The sequence below is a fragment of the Ostrinia nubilalis genome, chromosome 19 (assembly GCF_963855985.1).
Source record: "Ostrinia nubilalis chromosome 19, ilOstNubi1.1, whole genome shotgun sequence".
Classification (NCBI taxonomy): Eukaryota; Metazoa; Arthropoda; class Insecta; order Lepidoptera; family Crambidae; genus Ostrinia; species Ostrinia nubilalis.
In genome coordinates, this window is record NC_087106.1 from 6,361,316 (window position 1) to 6,380,275 (window position 18,960).

The 18,960-nt window shown below is 35.1% G+C and overlaps 1 protein-coding gene and 1 non-coding gene across 4 annotated transcripts in view; both read right to left on the minus strand.

Moving 5' to 3' along the window:
- Positions 1–1,483: 1,483 nt before the first annotated feature.
- LOC135081110 (torso-like protein) overlaps positions 1,484–18,960 on the minus strand; it is a 53,032-nt gene continuing 35,555 nt past the window's right edge. Inside the window, exons 2-8 of one of the 3 annotated variants that reach the window (XM_063975853.1) lie at positions 8,330–8,448; positions 7,052–7,276; positions 6,092–6,214; positions 5,413–5,587; positions 3,920–4,054; positions 3,068–3,202; positions 1,484–2,380 (exon numbers count right to left, since the gene is read on the minus strand). In XM_063975853.1, the coding sequence (XP_063831923.1) occupies positions 2,120–2,380; positions 3,068–3,202; positions 3,920–4,054; positions 5,413–5,587; positions 6,092–6,214; positions 7,052–7,276; positions 8,330–8,430 (1,155 nt within the window). In that variant the 5' untranslated portion in view covers positions 8,431–8,448 and the 3' untranslated portion in view covers positions 1,484–2,119. The remainder of the gene's footprint in view (positions 2,381–3,067; positions 3,203–3,919; positions 4,055–5,412; positions 5,588–6,091; positions 6,215–7,051; positions 7,277–8,329; positions 8,449–18,960) is intronic. The other 2 variants (XM_063975851.1, XM_063975852.1) reach the window with 2 other exon arrangements.
- On the minus strand, positions 9,242–9,313 carry Trnad-guc (transfer RNA aspartic acid (anticodon GUC)). Its single transcript has one exon. It is a non-coding gene; the product is annotated as a tRNA-Asp (tRNA).

Below are 18,960 nucleotides of genomic sequence, written 5' to 3' on the forward strand. Positions count from 1 at the left end.
TTGCTGAAATGCTGATGAAGATTTACTTGTTTTTATGTAACCTGAGATAGTGTGTGTTATACCTACTGGTTTTTAATTGCAGTTGTAGGTAATTGCCCAAGAAGCAAAAGTGGGTTGAATTGTATCATCATTGATTAATTGGGAATACCTACTTAAAATATTATTATAAAAGAAGAAAACCGAAATACAATTGGGACAAGGTCACTCGTTGACCAAAATATCTGACTTTTTAGATATTTGCTAATATAGCAGAACTATTCGGTATAGAACTGAAATTATTTTCCTTATGTTGAATAACTAAGACATTTTGCAATGAAAACACGAAATCAGTTTAAAATTATATTTCCATTCTTACAAAAGATCCTCACAAAATATTTACATCGGTTAATTAATGTTGTCATACAAACAAACATACTTAAACTTAATTAATGTAAATGCATTCTCTAATTTGATCCCGCACTGTTGATGTCTACAGCTGTATAATCATAATATTGCACGTTACATTTTAGTCAAAAGTACACTAACTTGCAAAATTATGTATCAAAAATATTGTTACATTGTCCTGTGTTTCATTTAATAAGTTTAGTTTATGATAAAAATAACATTTGACACACATATCGGTTAAAATAATAAATTATCATTAAAAAGAACACATTTTAATTTGAGTGTAAAAGTTTATTTATTTTCTGCAATTATTTTTAATAATTTCAAAATCGTTAGTTCGGCTGGATGACTTTAAATACTACAAAGAATGTTGTCACAAATTATTATCATTATTCCACGAAAAAACATCGTTTAGATAAAATCATAAAAACTTTGTCAGGTAAATAATTATTGATGTGTAATGTAAACATGACTAATATAATTTTATTCTTTCAAAATCTACATTAAGATTACATAGAATTAAAAATAATTTCTATAACACAAAACCAAAACATGTGGTGGGCTTGTGTCTTGTGATGTATCACCAGTCTATAATTCTGATCTCAGTTTCGTACAATAGGTTTATTTCGAGTTCTTTACCATGTAAGTCATAATTCATCTATAACTTAAGGAGATTAAAATTAAATATTATAAAACGAATTAATTGATTTTCTTTATTCGATGCAGTACCTAAGTTAAGTAGTCGTTCATTATTTTTAAAGATTTCTAAGGACCTATTAAATACATACTATTGCACTTATCTTGCAAGGGAGTGTATTTTTAAGATATTTAACATTCCTTGATTTTATTGAATTAAATTAATTTTATAATATATTTCCATAATATTCATTAAGATGCTAAGGCACTTTTCATTAGAAAATATTTACAAAAATATATTTTTCACTATAATAATAAGTAGAACATTTTAATTTAATTTTGATACCCTAAAATATATTTTATGATCACATTTTGTTCAATATTGTCTACAAAAAATTTGATTGAAAAATTGTAATAATTAATTAAGTTCTAAGCTATGTGAAATACGTAAATGCAGACATTTAATTTTTTAATTCCATTTATTGTACTTCGTAAATTCATTAAATAGAAGTCAAATAAATAAATTTAGGAAGGTATTTAGTTATATTTGGCATGTTACTATAGCAAAATATTGTATGCCATCTACAGGGTGTTAGGTAAATGGGTATATGAGCCGACACTAGCCCATGTTAACATGGGCATATAAATGGTATGGTGAAGTCAGAAAGATATCACCATTTTATTTTATTTTATTTTCATACAAAATAAATTTTATAAAATCCGATTTGTATGAAAATTAAAATAATTAAAATAAAGATATCAATTTTCTGACTTCACCATACCATTTATATGCCCATGTTAACATGGGCTAGTGTCGGTTCATATACCCATTTACCTAACACCCTGTATACTTATTTATTACAATCTATTTGTGACCAGTTAATTATAAATTACCTATGATGATCATCAAAATACTAATACTAAAGGTAAATTCACATTAGTACGTGGCAGACACAGACACAGTATTTTTATGTATCACGCATGGCACGTAGCAATGTAAATGACCTTAACCCATCATCGTCAATTCATTGTATTGATCTATCACATTACAAATTACAATTTATTGTCTAATATTAATTAACCTATTTGTATCCGTTCATCACATATTACTCTCCCACAATTTTAAATAATTGTCTATGACCTCCTCGAACCACTTTTTCTTCTTGGCATCTTTGAAGGCAGGCGATAATGTCTTTAATTCTAGTTGTAATAAGGCTTCGTTTCCTAGGAGACTGTCGAGGTTTCTCAGTAGGGCTGGTTCTCCATGAAGTTTCAGGAGGCTGGGGTATGAGAATATGTAGTAGTGGACTCGGAGTCGCTTCATTGCCCAGCTTTCAACTGTTTTATTTCCACTGGCGACCTGAAAAAACAAATGCTGTTAGACTTTTTTAAATTAGACATGGCCGTAAAAATATCAGTATAGGTAGGGCAAAAAAATAATGAGACATGTATATTATAAGCTCCATAAGAGCACTTGACGATTTGTAAGAAGGTTAATTTTGATTTGATTTTGAGATATTTTTTTATTGTGTATAGGTAGTGTGTACCACACACGATACAATACGATACTAGGATAGGTTCCTACTTGAAATCTACAGTATTTATCGAACTGAAATTATTTCGTCAATTACCTTACATTATGTGGGGTACAAAAGGCAAACTTAAAGCTACATGACTTACTCCTCCAGAAAACAATTTGTTAAATTATGTTAGTTGAGAAATTGATTTCAAAATGTAAAATGAGGAGGATATGAACCAAATGTAATGTTAAATGGTTGATGATTTTTTTATGGATAGAGACCGAAAGAATGCAGCAATTAATCCAAGTCCAGTCAATTAGCAATCAACACTCATAATGGTCGTAGTCTCAAACTTAAATTCCATTTTAACTTTATTTTCATTGATCATCTTTTTTAGACTTGGTTCTTACCCGAAGACTGCAGATGCGATCTAAAATGGAGCGAGCATCCCAAAAGATACTTTTTACTGGCTCATTTATTAGTAGGTAGGTAATTCTAAATTAAATCTTGGTATCCATAAACTTTACCTTGATCTGGCCTATATGCTTCGCGTGCCAAGGCGAGAAATACCCTTCCAATTCCTTGGCAGTAATGTCGGCCACGCCCTTGCTCTTTAGCCGCTCTTTAATCATAGAGTAGGCCGTTCTAGAGAACACAAACACCTGGAGTGAGAGCATAGACAAGGCATCATAATCTTGTAGTGGTTATTTTTAATCTATATCAAAAAAAGAACGTGCACTCCAGGCTTTAGCCGTCAAAATTGGACTGTGAAAACTTCTTTTGTAATAAAATAAGACTCAAATTATAGGTATGTAATTTATTTTCTTATTTGTCTTTTCGTTCTAGAAAACTTTCAGCTTAAGCGCAATGAAAACAAGTGATGATTGTAAGAAAAATGATTGTAAATGATAATGCGTATTAGAAAAGAAGTTTGATGTGATTTGAACACCATGAAATGATTATGAAAACATGGATGATGTTCAAATGATGCTGGTTCCACACAACAAGGTACAGAAGTTTATGAGGATGTAATTTATAGTATACCTAGCACCTTTAATGCTATTTTATTATGTGACGGTAATAAGAGAAGTTGGAAGTTTGAGGCGATTAAATTATGTAGTGACGTTAAAAAAGGGAATTTAAAAGTTTTTGAAACAGTAACTGTCTAACAGTATATTTTGAGGGTACTTTTCAAAAGTAGACAGCAAATTTTTTCCTGGATGCACATTGTAATTTTGCAACCAGTAGTTTTGAAATACCGGTATCCTGATTCTTTTTTACCGTCACTTACTAGGAGACCTCTATAATTATAATGAATGAAAGAACGAATGAATGAATGAACCCATTAACCAGTGTGGAACCAGCTTTACAGTCCAAACCTTGACAGCTCCGACATGCTGCGCAAATATCGGCGAGAAGAAGTTGTTCATCTCCGTCTGCGGGATGTCTGACACGCCCTTTAGTTTGACACGCTCCTTAATCCTGGAGTACACGCTCCTTGTGTATACGAACACCTGGAAAACAAGGCACATAAAGATAAACATTGTACCTATGATGTGGTAATAAAAAAAAAATAAGCGCGATTTTGGTTGAAAAATGTATAGTGTTATGTGCCGTCGATGGTACATTATTTTCCTATTTCGATGTTTGAGTATAAACAAGTCTTCCAAAAAAATGTTCACGATAGGTTTAACTGATCAGTTTAACTGACCGTGAATGTACAGGTTTGGGCAGTTGAAATAATCAAAATTTTAAGGCACTCTAAAAACTAAAACTTTTGATTAACAAACTGTAAGATCTGTAAGTTGTTTGGATCCGTTTTTTAATTTTTTTTAAATGAATAAATTATTGCTGATGTCAAAACAATTATTTAAAAAGGCACAAGTATCTGTCATGCCATTTCATTTATGAATTTCTTTAATTACATACATCTCTACTTATTGATTAACTTTCTTTAATTAATTAACTAAACTTGAACTAAGTACATTAATGTCTAACTCCACGAGACTAGCAACGTGACACTAGTTTTAAATGTTAGTCATAAAACCGCACTTCCCTAAGCGCGTTTATCGCTTGTTTTGTAAACTACCCGCGTTTTCCCAAACACGGCGTCACGTTGCTACCCACACAGCTCGAGTCACGTGAGTCTACTCGTTTTAGTTTAGAAATCAAGTAATTAGTAAAAAATAATTAATATTTAGTGGACCCATGGTGGAGCAGACATGACAGTATTTTAAATCATAATATTGTACCTAGGTATATGTATATTATGATTTTTGAGGCAGTACTTACCCTCAAAAATCATATAGCCTATACATAGTTGTCTTTCATGAAAGGACAATCAACATGAATAGTTTTGCATGGGAACATCATTCAGTGAGGTCCAAACTTAGTGTACTGTACCTACCTAGAGTCCAGTGGCTTAATTCATTTTTACCAATTAATCAACCAGATTGGGCTATTTTTTTTAGCCGAAAAAAGTAGAGTATTAAAATCAACATGTGCCACGTGTTGCTTTCATCAGAGTTGCTTTAAGAAAAAGGTCAGTCCTTCAAACCGACATTTATTTGATTAAAGAAATGCATGAAAAATCTATTCAACTACCATAACCAATTTCGACCAAGATAAGATGATTGTAAGATTTGATTAGCCTAATGCTTCAACCACACCAACGCATGCAGATCGCCATCGCCGGCGCGATCATAGGCTAATGACAGGTCGCACGGACTGTCATGGGTCGCGTGACTTGTCATTGGCCTATGATCACGCCGGCGATGGCGATATGCACGCGTTGGTGTTGTTGAAGCTTAAACAAGGTCTAAAAATCAAGTCAGATGAACTAAAATAAAAACAAATCAAAATAAAGATTTACCTGATACAAGGAGTTACCAGTGACGTACGAAGCTATGTAGTGCGAGCCGTACTTGCGAATGAAGTCGGCTATGGATACCGTGTCTCCTATAGCGGACTCCTGGATGGCCTCGAACACCACGTCCTCGATCGATATGTTGGATGGCAAGTCGCTTAACTTGGCTGTTTCGCGGAATCTGGAATTTACATAAAAAATGTTTCATCATCAAAGTTGCATAGCGTGCTATGGCGAGTGCTATGTTTCTTTATGAGATTGAATCAGGAATCGTTCATTCCTGATTCGATCGTAGATAAACGAACTCGAAGTCTTTAAAGTGGCAATAAGTAAGGCACACAGCACGCAGAACTGATGTTTGATGTTCAAAAATGTTTAGTAAGTACCTACCTACCTAGTTGAGAACTTCTTTTATAGAATAGGTACATCAAATCTATGGTAAGATAGCTGTTCTGTTCTGCCAGTCTGGATTAGCCTTAGCTATTGTAGCGCCTAATATGTAAGAGCATTAGCTCAAAATTATTTACCACGCAACGCAATACGTGTAATAAATAAATAAATAAATAAATAAATACAGGGAGATCTATGAGAGACGATCAGAAATTAGAAAAAACTCCGTGGCATTTTATTTATAAGTGGGGTGAAAGGCGGGACAGTTCTTTTTATCATATACAAGGACAATTACCTTGACACCCTGACCAGCACATAGCAGTGGTCGCCGTTGATGAAGGAGGAGTTGATGCCGAGGTTTCGCGCCATGATGTCCGTGGGCCAGCCCGCCGTGAACGCACGCCATGGCCGCTCCAATCTGAAATGTAAAATGCCGGTATTTTACATAACTTCATCTTTATGGACATTTAAACAGCAATTTTCAACATATTATTAATGTAATAAAAGAACAGAAATATAATAAAACTAGCTGACCCGGCGAACTTCGTACCGCCGTAGCGTAGAGATTTTCTTTATATTTTTTTCCGTAAAAACCTTGTACAGAGTATTAGAAAACTACAAAAAAAAAACAGCCAAATCGGTCAAGCCGTTTTCATGTCATGTCGTGACAACGGAAAACGGGTTTCATTTTTATATATATAGACGAGACAAAAGCTAAACTTTTGGCTATGTCTGAGTAATTAAATATGAGATAATATTTATAAATGCAAATTCAAAGAGTAAGCATTTTGTTCATATCTATTTATTTTGGAACTCGGAAGTAAAATTACCTAGGTGTTGTTTTATTCTGCTAGTATTATTTATTGCATTTTTTTAAAAGCCCACGTCCCTGGCTGGTACCGGTACATGCTAGCGTTTCGGATCTAAGTACTTATATATATACGGATGCAGAACACGCTAACAGTTCTAGGAACACCCAGGCCTTAAGTCTCATTCCTAATCAGCAGCCTCACCTTTCAACAGTAAAGTCCCTAAAGTACGCCTGCAGCAGCTGCTTCAAGTTATCGCAGAACTCCATGTGGAAGTCTCCGTCGAACAGCGTCTTCGGCTGGCGAGGCTTCGGCGCGACTGTGAAGCGTTCCAAGTCGCGGAACACGCTGACGGTTGGCTCGCGGAACACCCAGCCCTCGGTGTCATTATCAAGCTGGCAGCCTTACTGTTTGTGCCTAAATTACCTAATCAAAAGTAGCCTTACCTCTCAAAAGTAAAGTCCCTAAAGTACGCCTGCAGCAGCTGCTTCAAGTTATCGCAGAACTCCATGTGGAAGTCTCCGTCGAACAGCGTCTTCGGCTGGCGAGGCTTCGGCGCGACTGTGAAGCGTTCCACGTCACGGAACACGCTGACGGTTGGCTCGCGGAACACCCAGCCTTCGGTGTCGTTTCGCGGCACGACTCGCATGCATATGCTGAGGTAGCCATATCTGGAACATTTTGAGGAACATGATAGAGATGTATTTGGGGAACATGATGGCGTACGAGGGTACACGTGAGGAAAATAGACACGTAGAGTATAGATTAGAGGGGAATGTCTGAACACGTAGTGTATGTTGTATCTTGATTGGAGGTAGATAGCGATATTGACATAGGTATTGACATTGAACACCACACATAAATTAGCATACTTTATTTTATCAAATTATCATGATAACATACCAAATACATAACATTTTAATAAATAGGGTCCTTACACTTTTGACCTTACATCATATTCAGTACGCATCGTAAAGGTCACGGAATCATGTTTTATTCAAACATGATTTAAAATGTAAATAAAAAAATATCAATAGGGAGATACTCCTTAGAAAATATTTCCTTCCTTAGTCATAAATAAGATACGAGTATGAATAACATATTATTCTAAAAGTGATGTCACTTAATTGGAGCAAGTGACCGGGTCTGGTGAGCGCTGAAGTGGTTAAACCACAGATCACAGAAACTAAACGGATATGTGAAAAAGGGGCGGGGCCAGTGTCGCAGCAATATGCCCAAAAAGAGAACACACATTCTTCGCGACGTATTGTTATTTTATTTTGATTACTTTGTGTGTGTAAATTTCTAATGCGACACTGGGTTTCGAACTCGTCGCAATAGTTGGCATCTCTATGGGTTAGACCATACTATCGCATTTGCACTCACTAAGATGGCGCCACCGTAGACTAAGGTCCTATTCACTCGCCAGTGGTGCCAACTACGGGACTATTCCCACCTCTCGTTCCGACCGCTGCAACTCCTGTGTAGCCAGGATCTACAGCTTGACCGCCAATAAAAACCCAACCAGTGAAGGTCAAGTTTGTCCCGGGGAAAGTTAAACTGTCATTGGACGCGCAACGAAATTAATCAGAAGAACATAGGAAGAGTTCGAAGTTAAGGTTCGACTTTTCTCCAGTGCAAAGCGGATGGTGCCAACTGTTATGTATAAAATCACCGATAGCCCTCATTAAGATAGAATGATGTCATGGTGTACCTCTACCTACCTCATGAATATGTTGATGGCCTTCCCGACGCCCAGCTCGGAGTCCACGGCGGCGGCGCCAGCCAGAGCAACCAGCAGCAGCACCGTGGACGCCCGCACCATCACACCGACACCGCCCACCTGTGGGAAAGAAAGAAAATCGGTAAAAAAATGTTGAAAACATACCTAACCCTCCTTTGGGCGCAGTCAGGAAAGAGGCGGGTTACTTTAGCCCTAAAGGACAACTTTGTCTCAACAAAAAAGGAAAAAAATTGAAATAGGTATAAACCTTCTTCTGGTGCAGTCTGGAAAGACGCGGGTTACTTTAGCCCTAAAGGTCAACCTTGGCTCAACAAAAGGATTGAAATTGAGCAAAAAATTTTTTGAAAACATAACCCTTCTTCTGGCGTAGTCAGGCTCTATGCGGTTTACTTCAGCCCTACAGAACAACCTTGGCTCAACAAAAAAGTTTTGAAATTGAGCAAACTATCTTGCAGCCAACTAATGAATAGGCGTCAGTACCTAATGCTATCTAACATTGCCCAGTAAAATTACGTTGTTTAGTGGAAGAGGTGCAATGGGAAGTCACAAGTCCTTAATGTTTTGTTTTGGACTAAAGTTGCCTCACAGAGCTAAAGTAACACGCAAACGGTAACCACGAAATAAAATGAAATTATTAATATTTTAACCAAATGTGACTGGTTTTTGGGATTTTACGCAAACGGTGTGGTCGTGGGTGAGTGTCAGTTGACAATGAATGTAACAATTTTGTACCTTCCTATGACTTCCACTTTAGCCAATGTTACTTAAATTACAGTCTACCACTACTACAGTTAGGTTAAAAGATTCATTGGATATAGTTCAACACTAAAAAAATAGCTAATAACTTCAAAACATAAAATAGTAAGTAAATAGAATTTTTTTGCCAAAAAATCTCCCCGGCGGGGAATCGAACCCCGGTCTCCCGCGTGACAGGCGGGGATACTAACCACTATACTACCGAGGACGTTACATAGGGGTTGAAATTGCTATTGCATCCATCCAAGTATGTACATAGATGCCATCTTTTAACTTACAACACAATACATAAATAGAAAACAAAAGTTAAATTAAATAATACAATTTAAACAGAGTAATTTATTAATATATCAACCACAAATAATTATAATAAGAGAGTTAAAAAATATTTCTCATTCGTCAATTCACATGTTTAGCATGTTCTTTAACAGATGGCGTTACTAGTAACGGCTCGGAGAAGATTCGGCTTTTTCGTAGATTTTTTATAATAAAATTTATTTTATTATATTTTGTAGATTTCCGCATACATTGACATTTAAATAATTGTTTTATTATAATATCCAATAAATATGATTATATGGGAAATGAAAATTTTATTTTTATTAGGTGTCCACGCCTTACTAATCCAATGAATTCGATTAGCATTGTTAAATATAATACTTAAAATTCCAAACAGTTCAATAAAAAATATCAAAAAAAATAAAATTATCATTAAACTCTGTAAACTAACCACAGTTTATCTCAATGGGGATCGTTAAAAACAGCTTAAACGATTTAAAAGTTTAATGAATAGGTAATTAAGTTGAGAACATTAGGCGATGGTCTTCCATCGGTCCGTCTAGGGTACAGTCATCTAGATAGCGTAATTTGGTTCGCATTGACACTCATTCTTGAGGTCAATCATTGGGCACAGACGGAAGAGAACAGCCAGCTCATTCCTGACAGATGCATGAATTGCAGATTATGTAGATAGAGCCACAGTATTGTAACGTACTTAAGCATATGTCTCTAGATTACACTTGTCGTTATCATTATCATTTAGCCGCTAATTATTGGTTTTAGGTAATCATCCGGTTCCTTCTCGCATGTAATAATGTGCAGTGGTCCAATAATTACTAAGAAGATACATCTATTCACAACATTTTTGTATAGCCTTAGTCCTATCATGTGATACTTACTTACGAGTACTCTTTAAAAAATCATATCAAATGAAGTTTTTTTTTAAAGGAGAACCCGTAAAATTCCGTAAACCCGTGTACGTAAAATTTAATTAAAATGGTGTATTACACAACATTTACAACAAAAAAAAATATTAGTTAGACACAGATACAGATATTAAATAACACACTTTTATAATGATAACTTCAGTCATGTCGTTAATTGAAGTGAATTTGCCGTTTCATTTTGACTGTGACCTGTCTACGATCCCAAGTTGAGTGCAAGGCCAGGTCAACGCGCAGGTATTGAATCGTAAACCAGGCTTAAACACCATGGATTTTAAACGCTACTGCATTGACATAAGGATTATGCAATTTCCCGGGGCCAACTGTACGAGTTGGTAGGCCGATTCAATCGGAGGCACTTGGTGATCTTCTATAGCCATAGCCAATTTTGTCAAGTGCTTTACACAATAGGTATTTGTAATGGATCTACTAAGTTATAGGGTCTATTTTGCGTGAAACTATTTATCGTTGAAAGAGTTCGTTGGTTTCAGCCAAATGACGTCCACTGCTGCACAAAGGCCTCCTCCAAGGATTTGCACAAAGACTGGACATGCGCTGCCCGCATCCAGGTACTTCCCGCGACCTTCACCAGACACACTACCCTAAGAATAATCGCTAAAAATGGGTTCAAATCCCGAGAACTGTTTAACCACTTTACCGTTTTTGTTTAAATATTCACTGAAGTCCAATGAAGGCTATTAAGAGGAGGAGAATTGAAAAAGTTTTCCGGAAACTACCATTTAGGGGAAAAGTTCAGGTTCTTCTGTTGTCGAAAAATCTCCAAAAATATTTTTCCATATGCTTTTGTCAGGTTAAAATTTCAAATACGATCTTTGTGTTTGTGTTTTTAAGGTTTTGTAAAAATACCTACTTACTACCTGAAGTAATGTTTAAAAATTAACTAGGTAAATTATCAAATTAGAATCAAACATAATTGAATGTGTTTATAATAATAATCTTATCATTATCATCATCATCATCATTTCAGCCATAGGACATCCACTGTTGAACATAGGCCAACTAGGCGTGTCGTAAGAGGCGACAAAATCCTGTAACACGAGATGGGCAGTAGCGTCTGCGTGCGAAACCTTATCAAAAATACTGCGCTCGCCAACTCGCCTGCCAAGCGTGGCGAGTATCGGCAATGATCCCCCTAATAATCTTATAAATATTATAATTGAACGCCCAATACCTACATCCCATTTCAATAAGTAATCTTCACAAAAAGTCAACGTGATCACAAATGATCGTCTTAACCTTCTGTAATAAGGTTAGCTTCGTGATCTGACGGCCATAAATAATTCGATCGCCTGATATCGTGAGGCTCGATAAAAACACGAATAATTTAACCAAAGCCTTATTAATTATTATGTTTGAGACAAAGCAATAGAAACTTATAAAGATACTGCTATTTGCCCGTGACTTTACCCGCGAGAATTTGTATTCGGTAGCATCTTAATCTTAAGATAGTATCAAAATGAATTTTCAAATCTAATAATAATATGTGAAGGAAAAGCAATGAGTTCCCCAAAATTCACAAGATTCCTTGATGAGATATCCCTATAAATTCTATGGGCCAAACCGCAAATGATTTTTTTTAGGAGTCAAGATAATATTTATCATTTTCTAAATTTCATAAAGCCTTGAGCGGTTAACATTGTAATTTTATCAAAAAAATCAAAATAAGACTTTATAAAGAAAGACCAGTATACATTGTTTCTTATTATTGCTTAGGTAGACTTTAGGCTTGTACGTTCAGCATAACGATGATAAGTGTTCGGCCTTTGGTATTTGTTGGGTTTAATAAGATTTCGACACTCTTGATGTGAATGCAAAGTCCTTTGCAAGGCGTTGCGTCAATGGTTCACAAAATTAATTGATAATGGCAGTCAAAGGCATCAGCATAAGTAGGTACTACTGCGTCAGTATGACGTAGTTACTAACATTTTATTATCAATGAATAATGTGTAAAAACATCCTCGTGAATGCTTTTGACGTGTAAAACATGCTTGTAGTTTTTCCTTAAAATTTTAATGGCTGATTTTTCCTACTTCTACTTCATGTATTTTCTTTTCCAGTAATGTTAGTTGTATTTTCATCCATAAAGATACTTCTACGAACTTTTTTAACCTGGACAAAAAAGCGCATCATCTGATTCTGTGGTCGCTTGATGTATTGATAAATGGCCCAGAGCTGCTGGCTGTAGAATTATAGGTCCAACAGTAAGAATTCTAGATATCTACATTTTTAATTTTATTTTCTCACGAACTAAAATAGCAAAAACTGAATTTGAACTATCAGAAGGTTATATTATGAATTACTAGACCCCATGCTACCTACTCTTTTGCGTTATTGAATTGAATGAGATGAAGATGAGTCGTCTTCATTAATTTATTAAAACTTAATGCAATCCTCATTAACGTGTCTTAAATTAATATCAAAGTTTAATCCTCATTACCTTCCATATTTCGTGTCAGCATGCTTCTTCGATTGCAGTTTCGTTTCATTACATGCATTGTCGCCACCATCTGGGTCAAGGGATCATCGCTTTGCATTTCACATGACAATGCCATCTGCACCATCATCACAAGTATCAAGATTTTACGTCAGATTATTTTTTATCTTACGAAGTTATTTAACGTAATGATCTCTGATGACAAATTATAGTTCAAGACTCTCGGAGGTCAATAAAGATTTTATCACAAAAAGTTGCTACTAATTTAGGTGTTTCATTTTAATGTTTGTAGGCAAACTAGTCTCTCCTGATCAAGGACTGGCTCTTATGTAGCTTCTAATAGATATTTTTCCAATGTCAGCAGTTTAGGGAAAAGATTTTAAGAGCTCTTTTTTTAAAGTAGGCGTTTTGAGCCGAACGTTTGTTGTCCATTTGCAGGACCGCAAGTCCGAAATTTACAACTGCGTTGGAATAAAAAAAAAAACCAACGAGAGTATGCGTGCAGTCTCGCAAATCGCACGACAAACGTCTAATTTTAAAGAGCCCTAAAAGTACTTTTATTACTACTTTCAGATCTCATAGAAAAAAGGTAGAAAATGCTGGCCTGTTTTAAGCCAGATTCCGTGTCAACGTAATAGTTACCCACATTGTAACCGTTTTCACGGTTGAGCTCGCGGCCGGCGCCGGCGCACCGTGTAATTGAAGATTTGATTTTGAACCAGTCGGACGATCAATCGGGCCTTCGATCTTTACGACTGAATTTACATAACGCGTATTAATTATAGCCTAAGTAGATGGTTGTGTTTTTTGTTCTGAGATGTTAAACAAATGACTGCTTAAGTATTTTGGAATTGAAATAAAGCATTATTTTCTAAACGAGAAGAAGTCTGAAAGTTTAAAAAATATGTTTTATTGTAGCAATATCTCCTCCTGATTTGACATTTTCTAATCAAAAAGTTCAAAAACCAGTAAAAGTAGATGAGATTGCAAAAAAATTTAGCTACTGATTCCATCTTTACACAATCGTTTCCTAACATCTGCAAGTTGTCTTCGAATAAAGACATAAAAGCCGAAATCTCTTTTCTTCTAAAAATGTTAATGTTCCTATACCTAGTAATAAAACTGCAATCAAAACCTGAATGCATTAATTAACCTTAATACGCCTGAGAGTATGTACTTGAAACCGCACTTGAGATGGATGGTGCAACTCATATCGAGCGTTCACGAGGATCGCATTAAAATCATTGTAATTACTCGAACAATTAACATTCGCACTGATTCTCAGGTTTATGTTTAGACACCACTTGAAGGCTTGATTGTTTCCTGACCTAGTTAAATAAGCATGCAAATTGATTCCTTAATTCTTAAAACACGCAATACTGCAGAAGATAATAAACCAATTTAAAATGCTACTAGCGCAATACCATCTCAAAATTGTTTGCAAGTAGGTACTTGAATAATTTATTTAGTTGACTTGAATTTGAAACGAGAAACCTAGTTTACCTCCTTGCGGAACACCTACATTTATTTGATTTTTTTGGGACATTAAACAAACGAAGTTATTATTCAAGAGTAATGCTTATGGGATTATGTTAAACGTCCATCCAAAATTAGCACCAATCACACCAAGATTACTTTAATGTGTAAACATTGTCAAACGCTTCCCTTAGATCCAAAGCGCAAGAACAAGGAAGTAACCTCGAATGCATCGGTTACGGGTTTGCATTCTTGCAACGGGCCCAAGATATTTATAGCTCAAGCTACGACAACAAACGGAACCCACCCAAGCGCATCTCTTGTATCGTTAGCAGAGTAAGTTGAGAAAGATTCCATTTTAAATTGGTTGGAAAACTTTGTAAGAAAATGATATTTTTTGTAAAAAATGGATTTTTTCCTTACAAATTCCTTCCTTCCTAATTCATAGACTGAAAATCAACAGCTTAGCGATTTGCTCATTGCTGCATTGAAGGTCTAATTTTGGAGTGATGGGGTTAGTAGCACAGAATAAATATTAAGTACCTACTTCTTTGTACCATATAGCTAACTATTAAGAGAAGAATATTGTATACGCTTTTGTGATTTCTAGTAAGTTTATGTTGTAGAGAAAAACATAATAATATGAATGTGCTTTTAAAACGTTTATTTTTAATCTTATAGGTGTCAAAAGGAAGCAGGAGAGATAATTTATTTTGTCAACTACACTCTAGTTCTAATATTCGGTTTACGTTTTAGCATTCGAACTCTAATTTGGCTTGTATAAACATACGTCAGTAAATAGCCATAAAAATACACGTGAAGTAAAATATGCGTTTGCGATCGCTGTTATTATAGGGTGAGCCATTATTGAAGAATTTAAAGAGCTCGTGATTTCTCGTACAAGAAATTCATAACTTCTGTTAAGGTTAAATTTATTAGCCATATTTGTCGCATTCAATAGATTATGTTCGAACATACTCGTAAATTACGCTATTGTGATTCCGGATGTGTAATATCCTGATGGATTTATTAAACTTAATGACTGGAATTTAAAAATTCAAATGATAGGTCTTTTTCTAAGAATTTCGTGAAGTTAATCAGATTTCTATCACAACCATACTTAGAATATAGACGATTTTACCTCTTTAGAGAAGATTATGGATGTATCATTTCTCCAGATACCAAACCTGGTTAGCCTCAAGTGTATTATTCAATAGAAATTAAGTTCTGCATAATAACATCAGTTATGGCAATGTTTGTTTAACTTAGCTTCAGAACGTGTGGTTTGTGTGGATAACTAAGGTTTATGTTCGCTTGGTTAACTTCAGCGTGACTCAGGTTGTCTCATTCTTCAATGATGCCTAAACATGTAGTCTTATTGTCTACTTTATGGTGGTTGAAACAAAGTTCAAAAAGCTCAGGTAAATTTTGTTTTAACTGGACTTGGAGTCTTTAAACCAGCTGCGATCCTTATACGATAATTTTATTAGCAGCCTGAAGCAAAATTTGAATTGCTAATGCGATAGTTGTTTTGTATCGCCAGTTTATTCAAAAACTGAGTATCTGTGTAAAGCTAGTTTGCATACATAATGTGTATTTCACTGCAATGATCTCATTTCTTATGCTAAAAATGGATAGTGTCCTTTTCATTGACCATCTGTTGGATGACGACGAAGTAAGGATTTTATCTTACGAATTATAAGTAATCCGTTTTCAAGTTACCATACCTACTCGTAGTTTTTTATTTGTATTGTATAAAGTATTCTAGTGTAAAGTTATTGAATTATCTAGTCCATTAGTTTGATGATTGTTTATTCGACATGTATAAACTGCTAAGTAATAAATTGTTCCACCAACCGTTTAAGAAGTAGGAAGTAAGTAAATATGACGTGCAATTAATAACTAAGATGTATGGTATTAAGTACCGTGAATTATTTGCTTGTAAAGTTCGTGTGGATAAATATTCGAAGGTTAATCGATGCATTGCTGATCAATATTACGTTCGCGGAAATATTTTTGTTGTAAACAACATAAAAATGCCATTACGCATGCATTCGTAATATTTGACATTTGTGAAATTGCATATTTATATGCGGATGTCTTTCTTTGTTCATGGAAAACTAAAAGAACTTTGAAACTTAATTTTTCTATTAACTATGGTATTCGTCAACAAATAAACTTCGATTCTTACTTCTGTTTTGGTAAGTTCTTTCTGATCAGCATCATCACCTTTTTTTTACGTAACAACCAGTATTAAGTTATATCCATTTTTAAGTAGGTATTTTGTCTTTAGCATTGTAGAAATTGTTAGAATTATCCAAGTCTAAAGTGAGCTTTGTCTAAAGTTACATAGATTCTTTTTTTCTTTTCCTCAGATATTCCCATAGGAAAGCGCAGTGACAGTAGCACAATGTTTATAAAACAACTGTTGATAAGACGAAGTTAAAACGACACCTTTCCAGTAGTCCGGTAAGGAGACACTTAGTTTGTTCATTAGTTAGTTAATTGTTGGTAAGTTACCAGATATTAAACCTTACGGAAGAATTTCATTATGAAATGTGTGGCTGTGTTTTGGTTTTCAGGAAAATTTGCTTCAATTTGATATGAAATTTTGTTTTAAGCCAATTTCCCCCCTAAGGTCTTAAGCGAACCGGACACTATTCTGTAAATAAAAATGCAATGTTTTATTCAGCGACGAAATGACATCACTATCACTTTAATTTCCTTCATCAGCAATAACATTCTAAAGGACACACACACTGATGCGGTCTGCGATCTGATCAAAGTAACGCAGAGTGCATCTAGTGTGGCATGTTCTTAAATCTCTTCATATACAATACAAATAGCCTAGCCTTGTTTGTCGCAATATTTATTTATTTATGAATAGAATGGTAGTACAAATTACACTATTCAAACAAGTAACAAGGTTCAGAATAACATTTCTTATTTATTTACTATAACCGTAATTTCTTTATTCCAATCACCACACTGTCCGTAGTCATGACTAACAATATTTACCTACCTGTAAACTTGCATTATCTTTGCTTCGCAAAACCATCTGAAGAAACAATGATTCTCCTAAGGACTCGCTAGTACAGACAGCGTCAAATAGTTCGTGACATCCAAAGTCATCAAAAAGTTCACAAGACGTCTTTGTTACTATTTTTTATCCACAACGAGGAAGCTCTTGGCCTGTATCTCACCTGATGGTAAGTGATGATCAGGCCGAAGGTGGAAGCGAGCTTCACCCGGAATCATCAACCAGAGAGGAACTGGCTATCTTACCTCTAACTGCCGGAACACAACAATGCTGTTAACATTGTTGTTATGGCGACAGACTTAGGTAAGATGGTGGTAGCTAGCCAGGCGGATTTAGAACAAGCCCTACCACCAACCAAACCGAACAGAAAAATCTGCCCCCACTGGGAATCGGACCCGTGACCTCTGCGTCTGAAGCAGGTGGTCTTACCACTAGACCACAGAGGCGGTTACTTGAATAATAAGGTCGTGTTATCAGCTTTTTGGCGAATTTGGGTGTCACGAATTGGACGCTGACTGTACCAGAATAAGCGGTCATAATAATGGCGTCTAGAGCCTCTGTCGTTAAGGTCAACGCTCCAACAATGGCTGATCGCCGATATCCTGTTGGTGGGACTAATGGACCCACTTCCTTTCCAAGGTTTGTTTCCTTTTTCTTGGCCAATCCTTTGTTTGCGGGGTCATTGGGATGGATGGGACGTCAGCAAAATATAAGTCAGCAATGAATTATTATAAAGTATGTGTTTCTTTTGTTGACTTTAGTATCGGAAACCTTATCATCATTTATTAGAATTACTTTACCTTTATTATAGTTTTCTATATCTTTATATGGTACCTTAAATTAAAGATAAGATTAAGAGCGTTGTCACATTTTTCATGCAGAAATCGAGAATTTGGCAGATTTCGAAATGATTTTAGTCATATAATTTATTGTTATAGCTTCTTTTGACTTATATCATCGTAATTATCATACGTTTTTACGGAATGTCTATTGACAAAATCTCGTTCAAATTGGATTTTTGCCTACGAAAACAGCGAATTTCGAAAGCCCGATTTCCAGGTAACTCGCGAAGGCACAACTTTGAACTAATATTACAACAAATTTGTTTCTAAGTAAGAAGATAGAATGTATTCATTAGAATAAGCATACCCTGAAGAAGAAAGTCTATTGAGAAAATTTTGATGTTTAATTCATTAAAATGCATTTTTATCATGTCTAAGATAGTCAAAATTCGAGAAAATTACTGCAAGAAAACAGGTCACATCTCATAATCTAAAAGTCATTTGGCAACATAAACTACTTTATACTTAAGAAGAAACATAGTACTATTATTGTGTAAAAAAGAAAAAATATCTATCTTCAATCTTCAAATGAAAAAATTAATTTGAAAATACTATAAAATCAGGTGCATCAAATGGCATAAATCAGTCGTGCTTTGGCACTCGTAGACGCCGGGTCTATGTCAGTTGACTGCCCACTGACGTATATGCGTCACGCGTGATTTTTTCGTAAATTGTAGTATGATTGAGTACTTTTGATCCGCAAGTATTTTTAATTTATTTGTTTAGGTAAATCGGACGTGTAATTTCTTTCTTTTTAAACTTTTTATTATTTTACTTACAGAATATGGGTAGAATAGATAAAAGATATTATTATGGTAT